A 22,500-nucleotide genomic window follows, 5' to 3' on the forward strand; every position below is an offset into this window, starting at 1 on the left:
TGTTTCTTAATGTCTTGGGTTGTAGGCCCTTTGTCTCAGCCCTTAAGCACTGTGTCAGACATCCTACGACCTCTCTATGCCTCTCCTCTCTTCCTCACACCATATCATATCTACACCAGTGTTTCCCTCCTCCAGTCCCCCCAACAGTACACGTTGTTGTAGGCCCTTTGTCTCAGCCCTTAAGCACTGTGTCAGACATCCTACGACCTCTCTATGCCTCTCCTCTCTTCCTCACACCATATCATATCTACACCAGTGTTTCCCTCCTCCAGGCCCCCCAACAGTACACGTTGTTGTAGGCCCGGACAAACTCACCTGATTCAACTCATTGAGGGGATGATGATTAGTTGAATCAGGTGTTTGTCTGGAGCTACAACAAAACTGTGCTGTTTGACTAGAGTTGGAAACTACTGAACTACACAATGGTGTGTGTGTGTGTGTTTTATAATATTGGTCGATGTATGCATGTGAGTGTTTTCTAATATTGTTGTGCGTGTGTGTGTGTGTTAACCTGATTGTGTGTGTTCCTCTTAGGGTTGGGCCGATATATGATTAAATCTAATATTGTGATGTGCAGGACTGTACTCTAATTGAGATGTATAAATCAAAACAGTGCATTTTTAAGGCTAAATTAATGAACTAAGCCTTATTTTTTTTGCCATACTATGATTATTTAATGACAATGTGACTAATATCGTAAATAAGATTCAAAAAAATTGCCTTTCACTATCTCCAAGTGTTACCTAACCCTAGTCCCTCTCTCTCTCACTGTCTCCAAGTGTTACCTAACCCAAGTCCCTCTCTCTCTCACTGTCTCCAAGTGTTACCTAACCCTAGTCCCTCTCTCTCACTGTCTCCAAGTGTTACCTAACCCTAGTCCCTCTCTCTCTCACTGTCTCCAAGTGTTACCTAACCCTAGTCCCTCTCTCTCTCACTGTCTCCAAGTGTTACCTAACCCTAGTCCCTCTCTCTCTCACTGTCTCCAAGTGTTACCTAACCCTAGTCCCTCTCTCTCTCACTGTCTCCAAGTGTTACCTAACCCAAGTCCCTCTCTCTCTCACTGTCTCCAAGTGTTACCTAACCCAAGTCCCTCTCTCTCTCACTGTCTCCAAGTGTTACCTAACCCAAGTCCCCTCTCTCTCACTGTCTCCAAGTGTTACCTAACCCTAGTCCCTCTCTCTCTCACTGTCTCCAAGTGTTACCTAACCCAAGTCCCTCTCTCTCTCACTGTCTCCAAGTGTTACCTAACCCAAGTCCCTCTCTCTCTCACTGTCTCCAAGTGTTACCTAACCCTAGTCCCTCTCTCTCTCACTGTCTCCAAGTGTTACCTAACCCAAGTCCCTCTCTCTCTCACTGTCTCCAAGTGTTACCTAACCCAAGTCCCTCTCTCTCTCACTGTCTCCAAGTGTTACCTAACCCTAGTCCCTCTCTCTCTCACTGTCTCCAAGTGTTACCTAACCCAAGTCCCTCTCTCTCTCACTGTCTCCAAGTGTTACCTAACCCTAGTCCCTCTCTCTCTCACTGTCTCCAAGTGTTACCTAACCCAAGTCCCTCTCTCTCTCACTGTCTCCAAGTGTTACCTAACCCAAGTCCCTCTCTCTCTCACTGTCTCCAAGTGTTACCTAACCCAAGTCCTCTCTCTCTCACTGTCTCCAAGTGTTACCTAACCCAAGTCCCCTCTCTCTCACTGTCTCCAAGTGTTACCTAACCCTAGTCCCTCTCTCTCTCACTGTCTCCAAGTGTTACCTAACCCTAGTCCCTCTCTCTCTCACTGTCTCCAAGTGTTACCTAACCCTAGTCCCTCTCTCTCTCACTGTCTCCAAGTGTTACCTAACCCAAGTCCCTCTCTCTCTCACTGTCTCCAAGTACTGTACCTGGTGTTGAATAAGGAGATGGTTAGCAGATGTTAATGCAAGTCTAGAGAAATGCTTGTGCTTCTAGTTCCGACAGTTCAGTGATATCTAACAATTCCACAACGACTACCTAAGACCCATATCTAAGTAAAGGAATGGAATAAGAATATATACATATAAATATTTGGATGAGGGATGACCGAGCGGCATAGGCAAGATGCTGTAGATGGTTTAAAATACAGTATATAAACTCAGCAAAAAAAAGAAATGTCCTCTCACTGTCAACTGCATTTATTTTCAGCAAACTTAACATGTGTAAAGAACTGAGACATACACTGAACAAGTTCCACAGACATGTGACTAACATAAATGGAATAATGTTTCCCTAACAAAGGGGGGTCAAAATCAAAAGGAACAGTCAGTATCTGGTGTGGCCACCAGCTGCATCTGCTCCTCATGGACTGCACCAGATTTGCCTGTTCTTGCTGTGAGATGTTACCCCACTCTTCAACCAAGGCACCTGTAAGTTCCCAGACATTTCTGGGGGAATGGCCCTCACCCTCCGATCCAACAGGTCCCAGACCTGCTCAATGGGATTGAGATCCTTGCTCTTCGCTGGCCATAGCAGAACACTGACATTCCTGTCTAGGCGACGTTGTTGCAGGTGATGTCTGGTGAGGACCTGCCTTACAACAGGCCTACAAGCCCTCAGTCCAGCCTCTCTCACCCTATTGCGGACAGTCTGAGCACTGATGGAGGGATTGTGCGTTCCTTGTGTAACTCGGGCAGTTGTTGTTGCTATCCTGTACCTTTCCCGCAGGTGTGATGTTAGGATGTACCGATCCTGTGCAGTTGTTGTTACATGTGCTCTGCCACTGCGAGGATGATCAGCTGTCGGTCCTGTCTCCCTGTAGCGCTGTCTTAGGTGTCTCACAGTACGGACATTGCCATTTATTTCCCTGGCCACATCTGCAGTCCTCATCTCCTTGCAGCATGCCGAAGGCACGTTCACGCAGATGAGCAGGGACCCTGGGCATCTTTCTTTTGTTGTTTTTCAGTGTCAGTAGAAAGGCCTCTTTAGTGTCCTAAGTTTTCATAACTGTGACCTTAATTGCCTACCGTCTGTAAGCTGTTAGTGTCTTAACGACCTTCCACAGGAGCATGTTCATTAATTGTTTATGGTTCATTGAACAATCATGGGAAACAGTGTTTAAACCTTTACAATGAAGATCTGTGAAGTTATTTGGATTTTTACTAATTATCTTTGAAAGACAGGGTCCTGAAAAAGGAATGTTTCTTTTTTTGCTGAGTTTACATATGAGATGAGTATGTAAGATATGTAAACATTATTAAAGGGACTAGTGATCCATTTATTAAAGTGGCCAATGATTTCAAGTCTGTATGTGGGCAGCAGCCTCTCTGTGTTAGTGACGGCTGTTTGACAGTCTGGTGTATGTTTTAATATTAGTGTCTCTGTCTCCAGGTGTTGAATAAGGAGATGGATGAATGTGTTTTATCCTGTGTGTGTTTCTCTCTCTCCTCCAGGTACTGTAACCAGGTGTTGAATAAGGAGATGGATGGATGTGTTTTATCCTGTGTGTGTGTTTCTCTCTCCTCCAGGTACTGTAACCAGGTGTTGAATAAGGAGATGGATGGATGTGTTTTATCCTGTGTGTGTTTCTCTCTCTCCTCCAGGTACTGTAACCAGGTGTTGAATAAGGAGATAGATGAATGTGTTTTATCCTGTGTGTGTGTGTTTCTCTCTCTCTCCTCCAGGTACTGTAACCAGGTGTTGAATAAGGAGATAGATGAATGTGTTTTATCCTGTGTGTGTTTCTCTCTCTCTCCTCCAGGTACTGTAACCAGGTGTTGAATAAGGAGATGGATGAATGTGTTTTATCCTGTGTGTGTTTCTCTCTCTCTCCTCCAGGTACTGTAACCAGGTGTTGAATAAGGAGATAGATGAATGTGTTTTATCCTGTGTGTGTTTCTCTCTCTCTCCTCCAGGTACTGTAACCAGGTGTTGAATAAGGAGATGGATGAATGTGTTTTATCCTGTGTGTTTCTCTCTCTCTCCTCCAGGTACTGTAACCAGGTGTTGAATAAGGAGATAGATGAATGTGTTTATAATATTAGTGTGTGTTTCTCTCTCTCTCCTCCAGGTACTGTAACCAGGTGTTGAATAAGGAGATAGATGAATGTGTTTTATCCTGTGTGTGTGTGTTTCTCTCTCTCTCCTCCAGGTACTGTAACCAGGTGTTGAATAAGGAGATAGATGGATGTGTTTTATCCTGTGTGTGTTTCTCTCTCTCCTCCAGGTACTGTAACCAGGTGTTGAATAAGGAGATAGATGGATGTGTTTTATCCTGTGTGTGACTGTAACCAGGTGTTTCTCTCTCTCCTCCAGGTACTGTAACCAGGTGTTGAATAAGGAGATAGATGAATGTGTTTTATCCTGTGTGTGTTTCTCTCTCTCTCCTCCAGGTACTGTAACCAGGTGTTGAATAAGGAGATAGATGAATGTGTTTTATCCTGTGTGTGTGTTTCTCTCTCCTCCAGGTACTGTAACCAGGTGTTGAATAAGGAGATAGATGGATGTGTTTTATCCTGTGTGTGTTTCTCTCTCTCTCCTCCAGGTACTGTAACCAGGTGTTGAATAAGGAGATAGATGAATGTGTTTATAATATTAGTGTGTGTTTCTCTCTCCTCCAGGTACTGTAACCAGGTGTTGAATAAGGAGATGGATGAATGTGTTTATAATATTAGTGTGTGTTTCTCTCTCCTCCAGGTACTGTAACCAGGTGTTGAATAAGGAGATAGATGAATGTGTTTATAATATTAGTGTGTGTTTCTCTCTCCTCCAGGTACTGTAACCAGGTGTTGAATAAGGAGATAGATGGATGTGTTTTATCCTGTGTGTGTTTCTCTCTCTCCTCCAGGTACTGTAACCAGGTGTTGAATAAGGAGATAGATGGATGTGTTTTATCCTGTGTGTGTGTTTCTCTCTCTCTCCTCCAGGTACTGTAACCAGGTGTTGAATAAGGAGATAGATGAATGTGTTTTATCCTGTGTGTGTTTCTCTCTCTCCTCCAGGTACTGTAACCAGGTGTTGAATAAGGAGATAGATGAATGTGTTTATAATATTAGTGTGTGTTTCTCTCTCCTCCAGGTACTGTAACCAGGTGTTGAATAAGGAGATAGATGAATGTGTTTATAATATTAGTGTGTGTTTTCTCTCTCCTCCAGGTACTGTAACCAGGTGTTGAATAAGGAGATAGATGGATGTGTTTTATCCTGTGTGTGTTTCTCTCTCCTCCAGGTACTGTAACCAGGTGTTGAATAAGGAGATAGATGAATGTGTTTTATCCTGTGTGTGTGTTTCTCTCTCCTCCAGGTACTGTAACCAGGTGTTGAATAAGGAGATAGATGGATGTGTTTTATCCTGTGTGTGTTTTCTCTCTCTCCTCCAGGTACTGTAACCAGGTGTTGAATAAGGAGATAGATGGATGTGTTTTATCCTGTGTGTGTTTTCTCTCTCTCCTCCAGGTACTGTAACCAGGTGTTGAATAAGGAGATGGATGAATGTGTTTTATCCTGTGTGTGTGTTTTCTCTCTCCTCCAGGTACTGTAACCAGGTGTTGAATAAGGAGATGGATGAATGTGTTTTATCCTGTGTGTGTGTCTTTCAGGTCTCTCTCTCTCCAGGTACTGTAACCAGGTGTTGAATAAGGAGATAGATGGATGTGTTTTATCCTATGTGTGTGTGTTTCTCTCTCTCTCCTCCAGGTACTGTAACCAGGTGTTGAATAAGGAGATGGATGAATGTGTTTTATCCTGTGTGTGTTTCTCTCTCTCCTCCAGGTACTGTAACCAGGTGTTGAATAAGGAGATGGATGGATGTGTTTTATCCTGTGTGTGTGTTTCTCTCTCTCCTCCAGGTACTGTAACCAGGTGTTGAATAAGGAGATAGATGAATGTGTTTTATCCTGTGTGTGTGTTTCTCTCTCCTCCAGGTACTGTAACCAGGTGTTGAATAAGGAGATGGATGAATGTGTTTTATCCTGTGTGTGTGTTTTCTCTCTCCTCCAGGTACTGTAACCAGGTGTTGAATAAGGAGATGGATGGATGTGTTTTATCCTGTGTGTGTGTTTCTCTCTCCTCCAGGTACTGTAACCAGGTGTTGAATAAGGAGATGGATGGATGTGTTTTATCCTGTGTGTGTGTGTGTTTCTCTCTCTCCTCCAGGTACTGTAACCAGGTGTTGAATAAGGAGATAGATGAATGTGTTTTATCCTGTGTGTGTGTTTCTCTCTCTCCTCCAGGTACTGTAACCAGGTGTTGAATAAGGAGATGGATGGATGTGTTTTATCCTGTGTGTGTGTGTGTTTCTCTCTCTCCTCCAGGTACTGTAACCAGGTGTTGAATAAGGAGATAGATGGATGTGTTTTATCCTGTGTGTGTGTTTCTCTCTCTCTCCTCCAGGTACTGTAACCAGGTGTTGAATAAGGAGATAGATGAATGTGTTTTATCCTGTGTGTGTTTTCTCTCTCTCCTCCAGGTACTGTAACCAGGTGTTGAATAAGGAGATAGATGGATGTGTTTTATCCTGTGTGTGTGTTTCTCTCTCTCCTCCAGGTACTGTAACCAGGTGTTGAATAAGGAGATAGATGGATGTGTTTTATCCTGTGTGTGTGTTTCTCTCTCTCCTCCAGGTACTGTAACCAGGTGTTGAATAAGGAGATAGATGAATGTGTTTTATCCTGTGTGTGTGTTTCTCTCTCTCTCCTCCAGGTACTGTAACCAGGTGTTGAATAAGGAGATAGATGGATGTGTTTTATCCTGTGTGTGTGTTTCTCTCTCTCTCCTCCAGGTACTGTAACCAGGTGTTGAATAAGGAGATAGATGAGAGTGTGACGATGCTGCTGCAGGAACTGGTCCGGTTCCAGGAGAGGGTTTATCAGAAGGACCCCAGCAAAGCCAAGACCAAACGCAGACTGGTCATGGGCCTTAGAGAGGTCACCAAACACATGAAGCTCCACAAGATCAAGTGTGTCCTCATCTCACCCAACTGTGAGAAGATCCAGGCCAAAGGTCAGGGGTCATTCTTGTCATTAATCCTGGGTTATGTTTTTTGAAAAGCAGTGAACCACGTAGTGTACTACTCAACCAGGTCCAATAAGAACACAGGGTTTTGTTTTTGCGGTTGCTAAGCGTGTAGCTAGTGTGCCTATCTGAACATCACCCTGATCTTGGGGTGTGGGGTTCCAAATGCGTGCATGAATATTTCAAATATTCATCCCCAATCACCACTTTAGTGTCCACCAGAGAGCAGCATATTGATATGCTCAGCACAGGCTGCATCAAATCTTCTACACAACTAGTGACTGTGTGTTGTCTATTGCAGGGCGTCTAGATGAGGCTCTGTAAAACATGATAGACAGCCATGCCCAGGGAGCAGGACTGTTTATAGTGGTAGTTCTACAGTAGTAGTGACTGTTATTTTATGTCCCAGGGGGTCTAGATGAGGCTCTGTACAACGTCATAGCCATGGCCAGAGAACAGGAGATCCCGTTTGTGTTTGCTCTGGGTAGGAAGGCTCTGGGACGCTGTGTCAACAAACTGGTGCCTGTCAGTGTGGTGGGCGTCTTCAACTTCTCTGGAGCAGAGGTAAGACGTTGAACACAGCCTGTCTGCGTGTTTATAACGCTTGTTAATACTGTAACAAAAAGCAAATGGAAGTGTGTAAAGTCTTGATGTTATGTCTTTCTCTCTCCCCTCTCCCTGTCCGCCACCCCTCCCTCTCCTCCTCTAGGGTCTGTTTAACCGGTTAGTGTCTCTGACGGAGGATGCTCGTAAGTCCTACAAGGACATGGTGTCAGCGCTGGAGCAGGAGCAGGCTGAGGAGGCGCTGAAGAATGTCAAGAAGGTCACCCACCACATGGGCCACTCCAGGAACCCCTCCGCTGCCTCCGCTATCTCCTTCTGCTCCGTCATCTCTGAACCCATCTCTGAGGTCAACGAGAAGGAGTACGGTAAGAGATGACCCTGATCCCGACCTTTAACCCTGACTCTGACCCATCTCTGAGGTCAACGAGAAGGAGTACGGTAAGAGATGACCCTGGTCCCGACCTTTAACCCTGACTCTGACCCATCTCTGAGATCAACGAGAAGGAGTACGGTAAGAGATGACCCTGGTCCCGACCTTTAACCCTGACTTTGACCCATCTCTGAGGTCAACGAGAAGGAGTACGGTAAGAGATGACCCTGGTCCCGACCTTTAACCCTGACTCTGACCCATCTCTGAGGTCAACGAGAAGGAGTACGGTAAGAGATGACCCTGATCCCGACCTTTAACCCTGACTCTGACCCATCTCTGAGGTCAACGACAAGGAGTACGGTAAGAGATGATCCCGACCTTTAACCCTGACTCTGACCCATCTCTGAGGTCAACGAGAAGGAGTACGGTAAGAGATGACCCTGATCCCGACCTTTAATCCTGAATCTGACCCATCTCTGAGGTCAACGAGAAGGAGTACGGTAAGAGATGATCCCGACCTTTAACCCTGACTCTGACCCATCTCTGAGATCAACGAGAAGGAGTACGGTAAGAGATGACCCTGGTCCCGACCTTTAACCCTGACTCTGACCCATCTCTGAGGTCAACGAGAAGGAGTACGGTAAGAGATGATCCCGACCTTTAACCCTGACTCTGACCCATCTCTGAGGTCAACGAGAAGGAGTACGGTAAGAGATGATCCCGACCTTTAACCCTGACTCTGACCCATCTCTGAGGTCAACGAGAAGGAGTACGGTAAGAGATGACCCTGATCCCGACCTTTAATCCTGAATCTGACCCATCTCTGAGGTCAACGAGAAGGAGTACGGTAAGAGATGATCCCGACCTTTAACCCTGACTCTGACCCATCTGAGATCAACGACAAGGAGTACGGTAAGAGATGATCCCGACCTTTGACCCTGACTCTGACCCATCTCTGAGATCAAAGAGGTCTTTCTCTTTACATGTGAATATAATCTGAAATGTCTCTCCTCAGAGACCAACTGGAGGAGTATGGTGGAATCGTCAGATGGGCTGGAGCCTGTGGAGGCTAAACCCAGCCATCCTGCTACTTCCTCTGGGTTGCAGAGAGACAACCAGCCCCCCTCCACCACCACCAACCGCAGCCCTTACTCCACTACCCTCCAGCTCAGAGCAGCCGTCCCTGCTCCAGGCTCAGGCCCGGGGGAGAGAGAGGAGGGCCGGGCAGACGACCGGTTGGAGCTGGCCTCCCAGCAGAGCACGGAGACAGGCAGTTTGGATGGGAGCTGCAGGGACCTCCTCAACTCCTCCATCACCTCCACCACCTCCACCCTGGTCCCCGGTATGCTGGAGGAGGCAGAGGAAGAGGAGGAGGAGGAGGAAGAGTACACACCAGAGCCCATCTCTGTGGAGGTGCCTGCGGTCATCAGCCGTATTGAGTCCTGGGTGTCTAAGACGCTGGAGAACCTTCAGCTGGGGAAGAGCCAGGACAGCACAGAGGAAGAGGAGGAAGAGGAGGAGGGAGTGCAGAGTGAGGAGGAAGAGGAGTTGGATTCTGCTGATGTCACAGAGACTGGGCTGGAGAAGATGGAGGCCAATAATATCACTGGCTGATTAGACCTCATTCATCCCTCTCTTTCTCTTTGTTTCTCGCTAAATTCGCTCTGTGTACACTCTGTCGCTCCATCTGTGTACACTCTGTCGCTCCATCTGTGTACACTCTGTCGCTCCATCTGTGTACACTCTGTCGCTCCATCTGTGTACACTCTGTCGCTCCATCTGTGTACACTCTGTCGCTCCATCTGTGTACACTCTGTCGCTCCATCTGTGTACACTCTGTCGCTCCATCTGTGTACACTCTGTCGCTCCATCTGTGTACACTCTGTCGCTCCATCTGTGTACACTCTGTCGCTCCATCTGTGTACACTCCGTCACTTGTCTTCCTCATCCCGCCTTCACACCTGTTCCCCTAACCTGCACTCTTTCATCTCTATCACCCCCCTCCCTCTTTCTCACAGTTGAACCAGCAACTCTCCTCTTCTCTCTGTCTGTAACTTTGGACTTCAGACATTATCTCAGGAATCAGACCATACACACACACACACAGACACACACACACACACACACACACACAGGCAGTCCACACACACACAGATAGGCAGTCACACACACAGACCAACCTGCAAACTACAGACAACAGTATCTCTCCTGGTCTCTCTGATGGATAGACTCCTCTGTTCCTCTCATCCTCCTCTCACTGATGTGGACCTGGAACAACTGCCTCAGCTAAACTGGTCTGGTCGGTCTGGCATCGACTGGTCTGGTCTGACATGGAATGGGCTTGACTGGTCTGGCTAAGGGAAGCCCTGGTTCCCTTCCCACCACTCCAGGTTTCCCCAGGATAGGAAGAGGCTGTGAGGAGAGGCTTCCCCTCTGTCTGTATGACACAGAGCCCTCCAGATGATAGACCTGTGACTGCTGACTACAGACTAACTAGAAGAGAAGTCTCCCTCTGTCTGTATGACACAGAGCCCTCCAGATGATAGACCTGTGACTGCTGACTACAGACTAACTAGAAGAGAAGTCTCCCTCTGTCTGTATGACACAGAGCCCTCCAGATGATAGACCTGTGACTGCTGACTACAGACTAACTAGAAGAGAAGTCTCCCTCTGTCTGTATGACACAGAGCCCTCCAGATGATAGACCTGTGACTGCTGACTACAGACTAACTAGAAGAGAAGTCTCCCTCTGTCTGTATGACACAGAGCCCTCCAGATGATAGACCTGTGACTGCTGACTACAGACTAACTAGAAGAGAAGTCTCCCTCTGTCTGTATGACACAGAGCCCTCCAGATGATAGACCTGTGACTGCTGACTACAGACTAACTAGAAGAGAAGTCTCCTCTGTCATCCCTGGGTTATTCATAGTGGAGGTCTGGTGGTTCAGTCCAAGCAGAAGGTTGCTGAGCCCCTGCAGGGCTGAGAGTTTACAGCTAGACGTGTGTGTGTCTCTGTCCCATCATCAAGACTTATGTTACATTGTTGTCATCCTTCCCATGTTTCTCTGTCTCCCAAAACCAATCGAAAACCTTGTTAGGATTACAAAATTCCCCACTTTTCCAGGAATCCCGGTTGGAAGGTCCACAGAATCTGTTGGGAATAAGCAGAAAATACATAATCCTCCAACCTTGGAATTTTGGGAAAGTTGCTGTAATTTGCAAACCTACACGATGTGTTTCTGACATTAACCATCACAGTAATCATGTATTATTTTCACTGGGTGTGATTTTAAAGGGGCATATCACCACTTTTTAACCTCATAGTCATTATCTCCAGGACCAAACCAATGTCTACTAATGTGAAAATGGCGTGTTAAAAAAGAATGGCGTGTCCCTTGAAAACATGAATGATATGACATGTCACATGACATATACTAACAGTAACTGAAGCCAGAACAAATGTCTGATGTACATAACCTGTATAGCTGTTTCTGAGACTCTTTAACCTGTAATATTGATGATTATATTGACAAGTGTTCATCTGTTTGGGGTTGTTTTCTGAGTGGATTGTTTGTTGTTGCTAGCTGACTTCTGTGTTTTACTATAGCCTCTGGTTCCATTTGGTTTAGGTCCCAGTCCACTGACCGGTGGCAGTGTGGGCGTGTTTGTTGGGGTGGGCAGGTAAATGTACTGTAACTAGCTATTATCAGAGACTGTTTGGGTTTGAAGCTGACAGGTAGTCCAACTTGACCCAGGACATGTGGACTCACTGGTCAAAGGGAGGAGGGGTCAAAGGGAGGAGCCACCACAGGAGCCTCTGAATATTCATGAAGTAATTATCCACCTCACCAGTTATAACCATGTAAATAAAATGTGAACAATTAAAATGTTTGAACTACAGTGTATTAAACACCCCAATCACCTTTTTCTTAAAGCCATTTGATATAAAACATCTGAATAAGTTGATGTAATTTGATGGGAAATGATAGAAATCAAGTCATGTATTATTAGATGGAGGAGGATGCCATGTATAGGAGTGGCATGCTGGGTCATATGCAATATGAAGGAAGGAGGGGTGAGAGGGAGTTGTGTAATAAATAGACACAGTCAGGAGTTGGGTCAATTCATTTTCAATTCAGGAAGTGAATTGAAATTCAACTGATGAAAAATGTAATTGAGAAAAAAAACGCATGTCAATTGAAAACTGACTGTTTTCTATGAGGATTTTCTGAATGAGTTGAATTGAGCCCTTCCCTGATACAAGTGATCACGACGGTGTGTCTAGTACTAAAATGTACACTGGCTGTGTGCAGGTTTCTCAGTAACTAACTCTCATCAGTGTGTTTTGGAGCCATGACAACCAGTGTGTCCTTTGCACTATGTAAATACCATAATACTTGTAACAACCACCTGGTAACTAATGTCAAAACAAAATGGTTGAATGAAGTAGCTTTTCTTTTCCCAGTGTGTCCCTGGTCTTTCTATGTCTCTCTTACTGACTGTACAGCAACAGCAACATGTAGAGGCTTTTCTCATAACATTACTGTTCTCTCCATCTGGACTGAATGTCATTCAAATGTTCTTTCAGTAAACTACATACACTCCTGTCTTTTATTTTGTCTTGTCTATTTGTTGCATGTAAATCTCCTATATGTTTGATAGGGATCTTTGTGTAACTAGGAGTATTAGCCTAAAGCACGTGTCAAACTCCAGTCCTCGGGGGTCGGGGGTCTGTGGAATTTTGCACCTCCCTTGTACTGATTGATCAATTAAGGTAATTCATTGATTAGTTAGGAACTTCTAGGTCTTAATTGGACACATGAAAGGAAATAACAAACCAGCAGACACACGTCTCTCCAGGAATTTAGTTTGACACCCTAAACTTTGGTTGATTGCTAATCCAATATGGCCGCCTGAATCCTGCTTACTTACTGCATTGGCACGGACAGAGCAATGAGACCCATATATCACTGGATGTATAAATGTGAAGCATCCTGTTGGTGTTTCCACTCACTACAAAACATGATGATGAGAGGAAGCCCACTGGTGGGCAGTGGGAGAAGATGGAACGAGATGGATTTTGTCAGACATTTGGTACATTTTCTCATTGATGAAACCTTTGATCTCTACAGTTTTCTGTTTTCAAAACTAGAATCTGTTATGAGTGGACTACGTTTTGTAGACTATCTTTTGCAACATATTTTAAGATTGCGCTGTTTAGAAGGAGTGCAAAGGTGAATTGAGTTATTGCACATGCGCACTTCACAGAGTAGGCGTTCCCTAACAGAAATATGCAGATGTATACTAAAACACGCCAATAGGATATCACTAGCGCATGCTTCTTCTGCCCGCTATGACTAATTTGTTCCCATTGGAAATGACAAGCTGTGGTCTTTCTTGTTTAGTTATACAAATCTTTGGCATTGGTGATACATTGGGTTGTTATTTGTGAACCCAACTAAGCCCAGTAAGTCAGAGAAAACAGGTAGGCCTAGAGGATAAAACTTGAATCCAAACGTAGTGTCTCGAGGGGGAAAAACGGCATTTATGTCTTATTATTTAACTTCTTGTCCGTATGTTAAAACATGAAAATAGCTCCCATGCTGTACAACCAAGAAGTGGACCTCCAGTGTAGTTCTGACCGACTATATATCATATTTATACGTTTCTTCTGATACAGATTTACTGTGTATCAACTGTAGGTGTTAGTCAAGTACATCTATTCTGGAGTAGCTTACAGACTATTCTCTAATGTTTTCTTTTATTTATGTTTATATAAAAGTATCAGTAACTATCACAAGTTCAGGCTTCTGCTGACAGTATCCTATTGGTTATTGTCTTCCCACAGTCTTGTGTTTGTGTTCACTGGTTAGCCTTTCTGAGAGACACTTTTTGAGTGAGACACTTTCTGAGAGACACTTTCTGAGTGAGACTTTCTGAGAGAGACATTTGTCTCCTGGAGAGATGTGTTATACTCAATGGAGCCTGAGGGAGATCCTGGAGTCTTGAGCAGGAGGTGAGTCAGAGAGAGAGAGGCTGTCTGAGGGAGATCCTGGAGTCCTGAGCAGGAGGTGAGTCAGAGAGAGAGAGGCTGTCTGAGGGAGATCCTGGAGTCCTGAGCAGGAGGTGAGTCAGAGAGAGAGAGGCTGTCTGAGGGAGATCCTGGAGTCCTGAGCAGGAGGTGAGTCAGAGAGAGAGAGGCTGTCTGAGGGAGATACTGGAGTCCTGAGCAGGAGGTGAGTCAGAGAGAGAGAGGCTGTCTGAGGGAGACCCTGGAGTCCTGAGCAGGAGGTGAGTCAGAGAGAGAGGCTGTCTGAGGGATAAACACTAACCAAGGCTCAGTTTAATGACACTAAAGACTCTACAACACATCACATTACACACTACACAATAACGTTCACTCCCCCAAATACCAACGACATGGGTCCTTCCACAAAATGGGTGCCTTCTCTGCGTCCCTTTGATACTTTAAGTAGAAATTGTGCACCAATATTAAAAGCCTGTTATATTCAATGAAGTGCCCTTTAATATAGATTACATTGATACATTGATAGAATTCAATTAATCAAACAAAAATGCATATGAAATAAGACTTGCTAAAGTGCCAAAATTCAGCATTTTGACATGTCCCTCTGTGCCCCCTCTGTGACTTCCAAGAAGATTTGCCCCATGAACCCAACATGTATCCAGGTTTTCTCCATCATTGTAAAGCCCTAATTATTCTGTTGCTTTGACACACTCATTCTGAACATGATTCTATATTTCATGTGATTAAAATCAAATCAAATCAAATGTATTTGTCACATACACATGGGTAGCAGATGTTAATGCGAGTGTAGCGAAATGCTTGTGCTTCTAGTTCCGACAATGCAGTAATAACCAACAAGTAATCTAACTAACAATTCCAAAACTACTGTCTTATACACACAAGTGTAAGGGGATAAAGAATATGTACATAAGGATATATGAATGAGTGATGGTACAGAGCAGCATAGGCAAGATACAGTAGATGATATCGAGTACAGTATATACATATGAGATGAGTATGTAAACAAAGTGGCATAGTTAAAGTGGCTAGTGATACATGTATTACATAAGGATGCAGTAGATGATATAGAGTACAGTATATACGTATACATATGAGATGAATAATGTAGGGTATGTAAACATTATATTAGGTAGCATTGTTTAAAGTGGCTAGTGATATATTTTACATCATTTCCCATCAATTCCCATTATTAAAGTGGCTGGAGTTGAGTCAGTATGTTGGCAGCAGCCACTCAATGTTAATGATGGCTGTTTAACAGTCTGATGGCCTTGAGATAGAAGCTGTTTTTCAGTCTCTCGGTCCCAGCTTTGATGCACCTGTACTGACCTCACCTTCTGGATGATAGCGGGGTGAACAGGCAGTGGCTCGGGTGGTTGTTGTCCTTGATGATCTTTATGGCCTTCCTGTAACATCGGGTGGTGTAGGTGTCCTGGAGGGCAGGTAGTTTGCCCCCGGTGATGCGTTGTGCAGACCTCACTACCCTCTGGAGAGCCTTACGGTTGTGGGCGGAGCAGTTGCCGTACCAGGCGGTGATACAGCCCGCCAGGATGCTCTCGATTGTGCATCTGTAGAAGTTTGTGAGTGCTTTTGGTGACAAGCTGAATTTCTTCAGCCTCCTGAGGTTGAAGAGGCGCTGCTGCGCCTTCTTCACGATGCTGTCTGTGTGAGTGGACCAATTCAGTTTGTCTGTGATGTGTATGCCGAGGAACTTAAAACTTACTACCCTCTCCACTACTGTTCCATCGATGTGGATAGGGGGATGTTCCCTCTGCTGTTTCCTGAAGTCCACAATCATCTCCTTAGTTTTGTTGACGTTGAGTGTGAGGTTATTTTCCTGACACCACACTCCAATGGCCCTCACCTCCTCCCTGTAGGCCGTCTCGTCGTTGTTGGTAATCAAGCCTACCACTGTTGTGTCGTCCGCAAACTTGATGATTGAGTTGGAGGCGTGCGTGGCCACGCAGTCGTGGGTGAACAGGGAGTACAGGAGAGGGCCCAGAACGCACCCTTGTGGGTCCCCAGTGTTGAGGATCAGCGGGGTGGAGATGTTGTTGCCTACCCTCACCACCTGGGGGCGGCCCGTCAGGAAGTCCAGTACCCAGTTGCACAGGGCGGGGTCGAGACCCAGGGTCTCGAGCTTGATGACGAGCTTGGAGGGAACTATGGTGTTGAATGCCGAGCTGTAGTCGATGAACAGCATTCTCACATAGGTATTCCTCTTGTCCAGATGGGTTAGGGCAGTGTGCAGTGTGGTTGAGATTGCATCGTCTGTGGACCTATTTGGGCGGTAAGCAAATTGGAGTGGGTCTAGGGTGTCAGGTAGGGTGGAGGTGATATGGTCCTTGACTAGTCTCTCAAAGCACTTCATGATGACGGAAGTGAGTGCTACGGGCGGTAGTCGTTTAGCTCAGTTACCTTAGCTTTCTTGGGAACAGGAACAATGGTGGCCCTCTTGAAGCATGTGGGAACAGCAGACTGGTATAGGGATTGATTGAATATGTCCGTAAACACACCGGCCAGCTGGTCTGCGCATGCTCTGAGGGCGCGGCTGGGGATGCCGTCTGGGCCTGCAGCCTTGCGAGGGTTAACACGTTTAAATGTTTTACTCACCTCGGCTGCAGTGAAGGAGAGTCCGCATGTTTTCGTTGCAGGCCGTGTCAGTGGCACTGTATTGTCCTCAAAGCGGGCAAAAAAGTTATTTAGTATTTAGTAATGATTCATTTTAAGTTCAAAAGAAAGTGTCCCTCATTTGAAGTTAAACCTGTTAAGTGAACTGAACTCTCATTTTAATATTCTAAAGAAACATTGAACATCTAATAGTCAAACCATAGTGTAAAAGCAGGTGTGCTGGTTGTAGTCTTTTAGGCCATTTCCTGGTGTTTTGTGGTGGAAAACTGCGCGGGTCGAGCATTACCCATAGATAAATACAACAAGCTTCCATTGCCCCTGTCACAGGGGGATTTATGGCTTTAATCATTGTACCTAAACTGTATGTGTGATCATGTATACGCAGGGCCCAGCTGTAAAAGAAACCTTGGTCTCAGTCTGTGTGCCTTGTTGAAATAAAGGTATAATAATAATAATAATAATAACCTCTTGAGATGGAAAATGTGTTTTTTATGAAGTTGAACATGTGCTCTTTATGACAATGTTAAAATTTGGTGAAATCTAACATTTTTTTTCCACTAAACTATACATCTCAAAGGAACAACCCAGAACCAATAACAACATGTACATATATAAAACCAATAACAACATGTACATATATAAAACCAATAACAACATGTACATATATAAAACCAATAACAACATGTACATATATAAAACCAATAACAACATGTACATATATAAAACATTGTAATATGTTACAATAAAGGTCAAATAAAACAAACTAATTCATGAATATGTAAATATATGAACTATAGTATCTTATTTGTTGTGTTGTGTCAAGCAGGAGAGAGTGGAGTCTCCTGCTCCCACCTGTCCACCTATGAAGAGTGACAAGTCAATGGAGTGACCCAATACCAACATCAAGCCTCCAGACCCAAGGTGAGAGGGATGGAAGCTTGGTCAGACTGCAACAAGCTGAAGTAATGTTACAAGCCAGGCTCCTGAGATACAGCCTATATATGTTAGTCAGCTGAGCATGTAGGCATTAGCTTAAATTTAGCAGACGCTCTTATCCAATTTACAGGAGCAATTAGGGTTAAGTGCCTTGCTCAAGGGCACATCAACAGATTTTTCAACTTTCAGTTACTGGCCCACCACTCTCAAAACCTAGGCTACCAGCTTGTGAAGCTAGTGTGTGACTTCAGGTCTCAAGCAAGGTTGCTTATCATGTTACAATGCCATCGTTCCGTTATTTCCATTGCACCAGGCAAGCTCAATCAAGCACATCTAGCTAAAGTACTGCCATTGTTGTCTTAAGCAAAGCATTGAACCTCTAAACTACAAGGGTAATGCTCTGTTGTGCTGCTGCCAGCTAGTTGATTGACTAGTGTGTCAGGGGGCGGGGTACTGAGACCGTAAAATACAAACTTCTACAATACATTTAAAAAACATGTATTCAAGGGAATTTGAAAACAACAATACTTATGAATAATAGTTAGCGAAGAAGTTGTGAAGCTTGTTATGAATGATATTGCAGCATAATGATGTTATGACTGGTCTCCTAAAGGTGGTATAAACACCGTTCAAGTAGTGTTAGCTACTTATTGTTTGTTGTATTTTAGACCAATCAGGCAATATTCTGGTCAGTGTGTGTTACTCTACAGTTAGTCATTTTAATGAACAGCCCTGTGTGTGTATGGTCAGTGTGTCTGCCACAAAGTGACCTGACACTGATCTGACAATCAAGTCTACTCTCGAGGATGGATACTGGACTGTGTGTGTATGGTCAGTGTGTCTGCCACAAAGTGATCTGACACTGATCTGAAAATCAAGTCTACTTTCGAGGATGGATACTGGACTGTGTGCCTGAGGTATGACGGGCACAAGGCTCTCTCTGTCCCCTTAGTATATATGCAGTCTATATCAGGAACAGTGGCTCTTGAATATTAATAAGTGTTGACCGTTGAACCCATCTATAGGTCAGTATGGAAAAGAACAGGAGGTACAGGAGGGACTTCTGTTGTTTAGTGTTTCCTGAGGAAGTTCAGTATGTTTTGTTCTGGTGTTGTTGATGTGATTCTATTATCACACACCAGTGCTGTACCTCCCTCTAGTGGCTGGTGTCTGCACCACATCTGTCTGCTAATCCTGTTTGATCAACATGTGTGAATAGAAACGCTCCATAGATCATGATGTGTTGAAGGCTGTGTGTCTGCTTCATAAGGCTCTGTGTCTGCTTCATAAGGCTCTGTGTCTGCTTCATAAGGCTCTGTGTCTGCTTCATAAGGCTCTGTGTCTGCTTCATAAGGCTCTGTGTCTGCTTCATAAGGCTCTGTGTCTGCTTCATAAGGCTCTGTGTCTGCTTCATAAGGCTCTGTGTCTGCTTCATAAGGCTCTGTGTCTGCTTCATAAGGCTCTGTGTCTGCTTCATAAGACTCTGGGATGCAGGTTGAAGTCTTCTCTTTAGTTGGAGGATATTCAGGGAACATTGATGTCATATAGACTATGTATGACTGACCCAGATATGTTGTCTATACTCTGTGTAAACATTATATTGTGGGGAGAGTTTATACAAAGCTTTACTCACCGAGTATAACATTTTAATGATGATGACATGGTAGAGATGTTATTTTGTCTCAGTAAAAACTCATCCTCACCAACTAGTTGGTGCTTTGATTTATTTTAGAAATTTAAACAACAATTGGCAATAAAGCAACAACAGCTGGTTTTCTGTGTTTTATGGAATAGTAAAGATGATGGATGATCTAACTGTGTATGTGTGTGTGTGTTTGTGTGTGTGTGTGTGTGTGTGTGTGCATGCGTGAGAACGTCTGTTCGTGTCTGTGTGTCTGTGTGTGTGTGTGTGTGTGTGTGTGTGTGTGTGCATGCGTGCGAGCGTCTGTGCGTGTTCGTGTGTGTGTGTGTATCTGTGTGTGTGTGTGTGTGTCTGTGTGTGTGTGTGTGTGTGTGCATGCGTGCGAGCGTCTGTGCGTGTGTGTGTGTGTGTGTATCTGTTTGCGTGTGTGTCTGTGTGTGTGTATCTGTTTGCGTGTTCGTGTCTGTGTGTGTGTGTGTGTGTGTGTGTGTGTGTGTGTGCAGGCGTGCGTCTGTGTGTGTTGTGTGTGTGTGTGTGTGTGTGTGTGTGTGTGTGTGTGTGTGTGTGTGTGTGTGTGTGTGTGTGTGTGTATCTGTTTGCGTGTGTGTCTGAGTGTGTGTGTATTGAGAGGGTGATGCCAGTGTGGTCGAAGTCTGTTGTTGACTGGTTGGTGTTCTGTTCTGGTTCTGGTTCTCTTCTGGGGGCCTGGAGGTCTGGAGGGTCCCACACATTAATCAGCCAGAGCAGAATGGGGTCATGGAACGACAGAGCAAGGAAAAAGATAATCAGGGAGAGTGTGATGCTGAGGACTTTGGGGAAAACAAGTTTCCCACAGCTGTAAACATCTCATCTCTCTGATTCAGATATGAATTGATTCATGAACTGATTGAGATATGAACAGATTTTGATATGAACTCACTCTGATATGAACTGATTCATTAACTGATTCTGATTTGAACTGAATCAGGATGAGCATTTGGGGTGTTGTCTCTCAGAGACAGAGAGGGGGCAGATGTTTCTGCATTGGCAATAAGTACCAACTGCATGTATTCCATGCATACCAATAAAGCATCATTGAATTGATTTTTACCAGAAACACATACATGTTGACCAGCTCTGGGGGAATTCTCCAGAAGGAGTGTAATAATGATTCACCACTAGAGCAATGTGTCTTCTTTCTAATGAGGAGGAATGTCTGTCCATCTGCCAACTCCAAACACCATGTTACTCATAGACCGGAAAAAGCTGGAAACGACCCCTCCCAGCTATCTGTCACTAACACTCTGACTCTATCCTTCTCTTCAGACCGAGTTCTCTATCTCTCATACTCTCTCTCTCTATCTCTCTTTCTCCTTTCCTCCCTCCCTCTCTTTCTCTCTCGCTCCCTCACTCTCTCTCCTCCCTCTCTATTCCCTCCCTCCCTCTTTCTGAGTCAGAGACTTCGCCCAACACGACCAAGAACAACAATGACCTAGAGTGGTGATGTCATCCTCTCTGACAGGGTCCTACTGCACGTGTGCCATGTGAGTTAACCTCTGAGGTCACACTCTGACCCTTGATCCCTGATGCCACCCTGAACATGGCTCAACACACACACATACATACACACATGCACATACTTGCAGGCACACACACACACAGGTACAACTGTTGTGTCCGTATTCTTTTTCATGACAGAGCTCCTGTCTCTATTGGACAGAGGGTGTGGCGTTTAGGGAAGGTGGGAGTTGAGGGGTTTTCACAGTGATCATTTTGGGAGTTCCAGTGAGAAGCCTAATGCCTGCAGGCAGCTGAAAATACACAACTAACCATCTTCACTACAGATACATTTTCTGTGTGAGAGAGAGACAGGGAGAGAGAGAGGGGGGGAGAGAGAGAGAGAGAGAGAGAGAGACAGACGGAGAGAGAGAGAGAGAGAGAGAGAAGCAGAGAGAGAGAGAGAGAGAAAGAGACAGAGAGAGAGAGAGAGAGAGAGAGAAGCAGAGAGAGAGAGACAGAGAGATGGAGAGAGAGAGAGAGAGAGAGAGACAGAGACAGAGACAGAGACAGAGACAGAGACAGAGACACAGAGAGAGAGAGAGAGAGAGACAGACAGAGAGAGAGAGACAGAGACAGAGAGAGAGACAGAGAGAGAGAGAGAGAGAGAGAGAGAGAGAGACAGAGACAGAGAGAGAGACAGAGACACAGAGAGAGAGACAGAGAGAGAGAGAGAGAGAGAGAGAGAGAGAGAGAGACAGAGACAGAGACAGAGACAGAGAGAGAGAGAGAGAGAGACAGAGACAGAGACACAGAGAGAGAGAGAGAGACAGAGAGAGAGACAGAGACAGAGAGAGAGAGAGAGAGAGACAGAGAGAGACAGAGAGAGAGAGAGAGAGACAGAGAGAGAGACAGAGAGAGAGAGAGAGAGAGAGAGAGAGAGAGAGACAGAGAGAGACAGAGAGAGAGAGAGAGAGACAGAGAGAGAGAGACGGAGTGTACCAGACCTTTTTTAGGGTTCAGTTATCCACTCCACTTTATCTGCTGCAAGGCTTTAGGAACTTCCTGTGAAATGTTTTGGTGTGTGTATATACGTGCCTGTGTGTGTGAGAGAGATGAGTGGGTGGGAGCTTCCCGAGCCAGATCGAGGGGCAGACAGACAGAGTGGGTGGAAGACAAATATTTCTGGAGGTAAACTTCAAATAACAAAACTATTCTTTCTCCATTCTTTTCTCATTCCTAGTTCTTTGCCTAAATGCTATTTCTTCTCTCTTGGATCTCTAACCAGGGATTTCTCATTTCTGTTACTACTTGTTCACAGAGCACACACACACACACACACACACACACACACACGAACACGCACAGACGCTCGCACGCATGCACACACACAGACAGCGTGCCTGTATGTAAACATAACTGGGACACAGCATGACGTGTTCATAACATACTACAGGCCCTGGACGTGGTCTGACTGTTTATCAGTATCAGTCTGTATATGTGTGTTGCCAGACTGACTCAACTGTTGAACATGCTCAACAGTGACCATGTGACAGTTAAGGAGTTAGACAGAGTCTCCCTCCTCCTGGACCTATGGAGGTGGAAGGTTCCACTGGCAGACTGGCCGGATCTCAACGACCTGTGCAACCCGACTGGAGAGGAGCTCAGGTGGACACGGGTTGTTGTTGTGGAGACTTCTGTCACCATGATGAAACATCTCATCCTACATCCAGGACAACACTCCTTGGTATCAGACGGATGTAGCTACTGACCACACTGACTCCCAGCTACTGACCACACTGACTCCCAGCTACTGACCACACTGTCTCCCAGCTTCTGACCACACTGTCTCCCAGCTACTGACCACACTGTCTCCCA

The 22,500-nt window shown here is 45.1% G+C and overlaps 1 protein-coding gene and 1 long non-coding RNA gene across 3 annotated transcripts in view; both read left to right on the forward strand.

Moving 5' to 3' along the window:
* Window positions 1-12,500, forward strand: part of secisbp2l (SECIS binding protein 2-like) — a 42,910-nt gene extending 30,410 nt beyond the window's left edge. Inside the window, exons 15-18 of the mRNA XM_042315119.1 lie at window positions 6,724-6,944; window positions 7,366-7,520; window positions 7,666-7,885; window positions 8,906-12,500. Of these exons, the coding sequence (XP_042171053.1) occupies window positions 6,724-6,944; window positions 7,366-7,520; window positions 7,666-7,885; window positions 8,906-9,504 (1,195 nt within the window). The 3' untranslated portion in view covers window positions 9,505-12,500. The remainder of the gene's footprint in view (window positions 1-6,723; window positions 6,945-7,365; window positions 7,521-7,665; window positions 7,886-8,905) is intronic.
* LOC121844708 lies at window positions 3,171-5,501 on the forward strand. Of its 2 annotated transcripts, none has more exons than XR_006082124.1 (3): window positions 3,171-3,336; window positions 3,643-4,152; window positions 4,240-5,501. It is a non-coding gene; the product is annotated as an uncharacterized LOC121844708 (long non-coding RNA). The 2 variants fall into 2 exon arrangements; XR_006082125.1 differs by having other exon boundaries at window positions 3,720-4,152; window positions 4,240-5,499.
* Window positions 12,501-22,500: the final 10,000 nt, after the last annotated feature.

The sequence above is a fragment of the Oncorhynchus tshawytscha genome, unplaced genomic scaffold (assembly GCF_018296145.1).
Source record: "Oncorhynchus tshawytscha isolate Ot180627B unplaced genomic scaffold, Otsh_v2.0 Un_contig_5571_pilon_pilon, whole genome shotgun sequence".
NCBI lineage: Eukaryota > Metazoa > Chordata > Actinopteri > Salmoniformes > Salmonidae > Oncorhynchus > Oncorhynchus tshawytscha.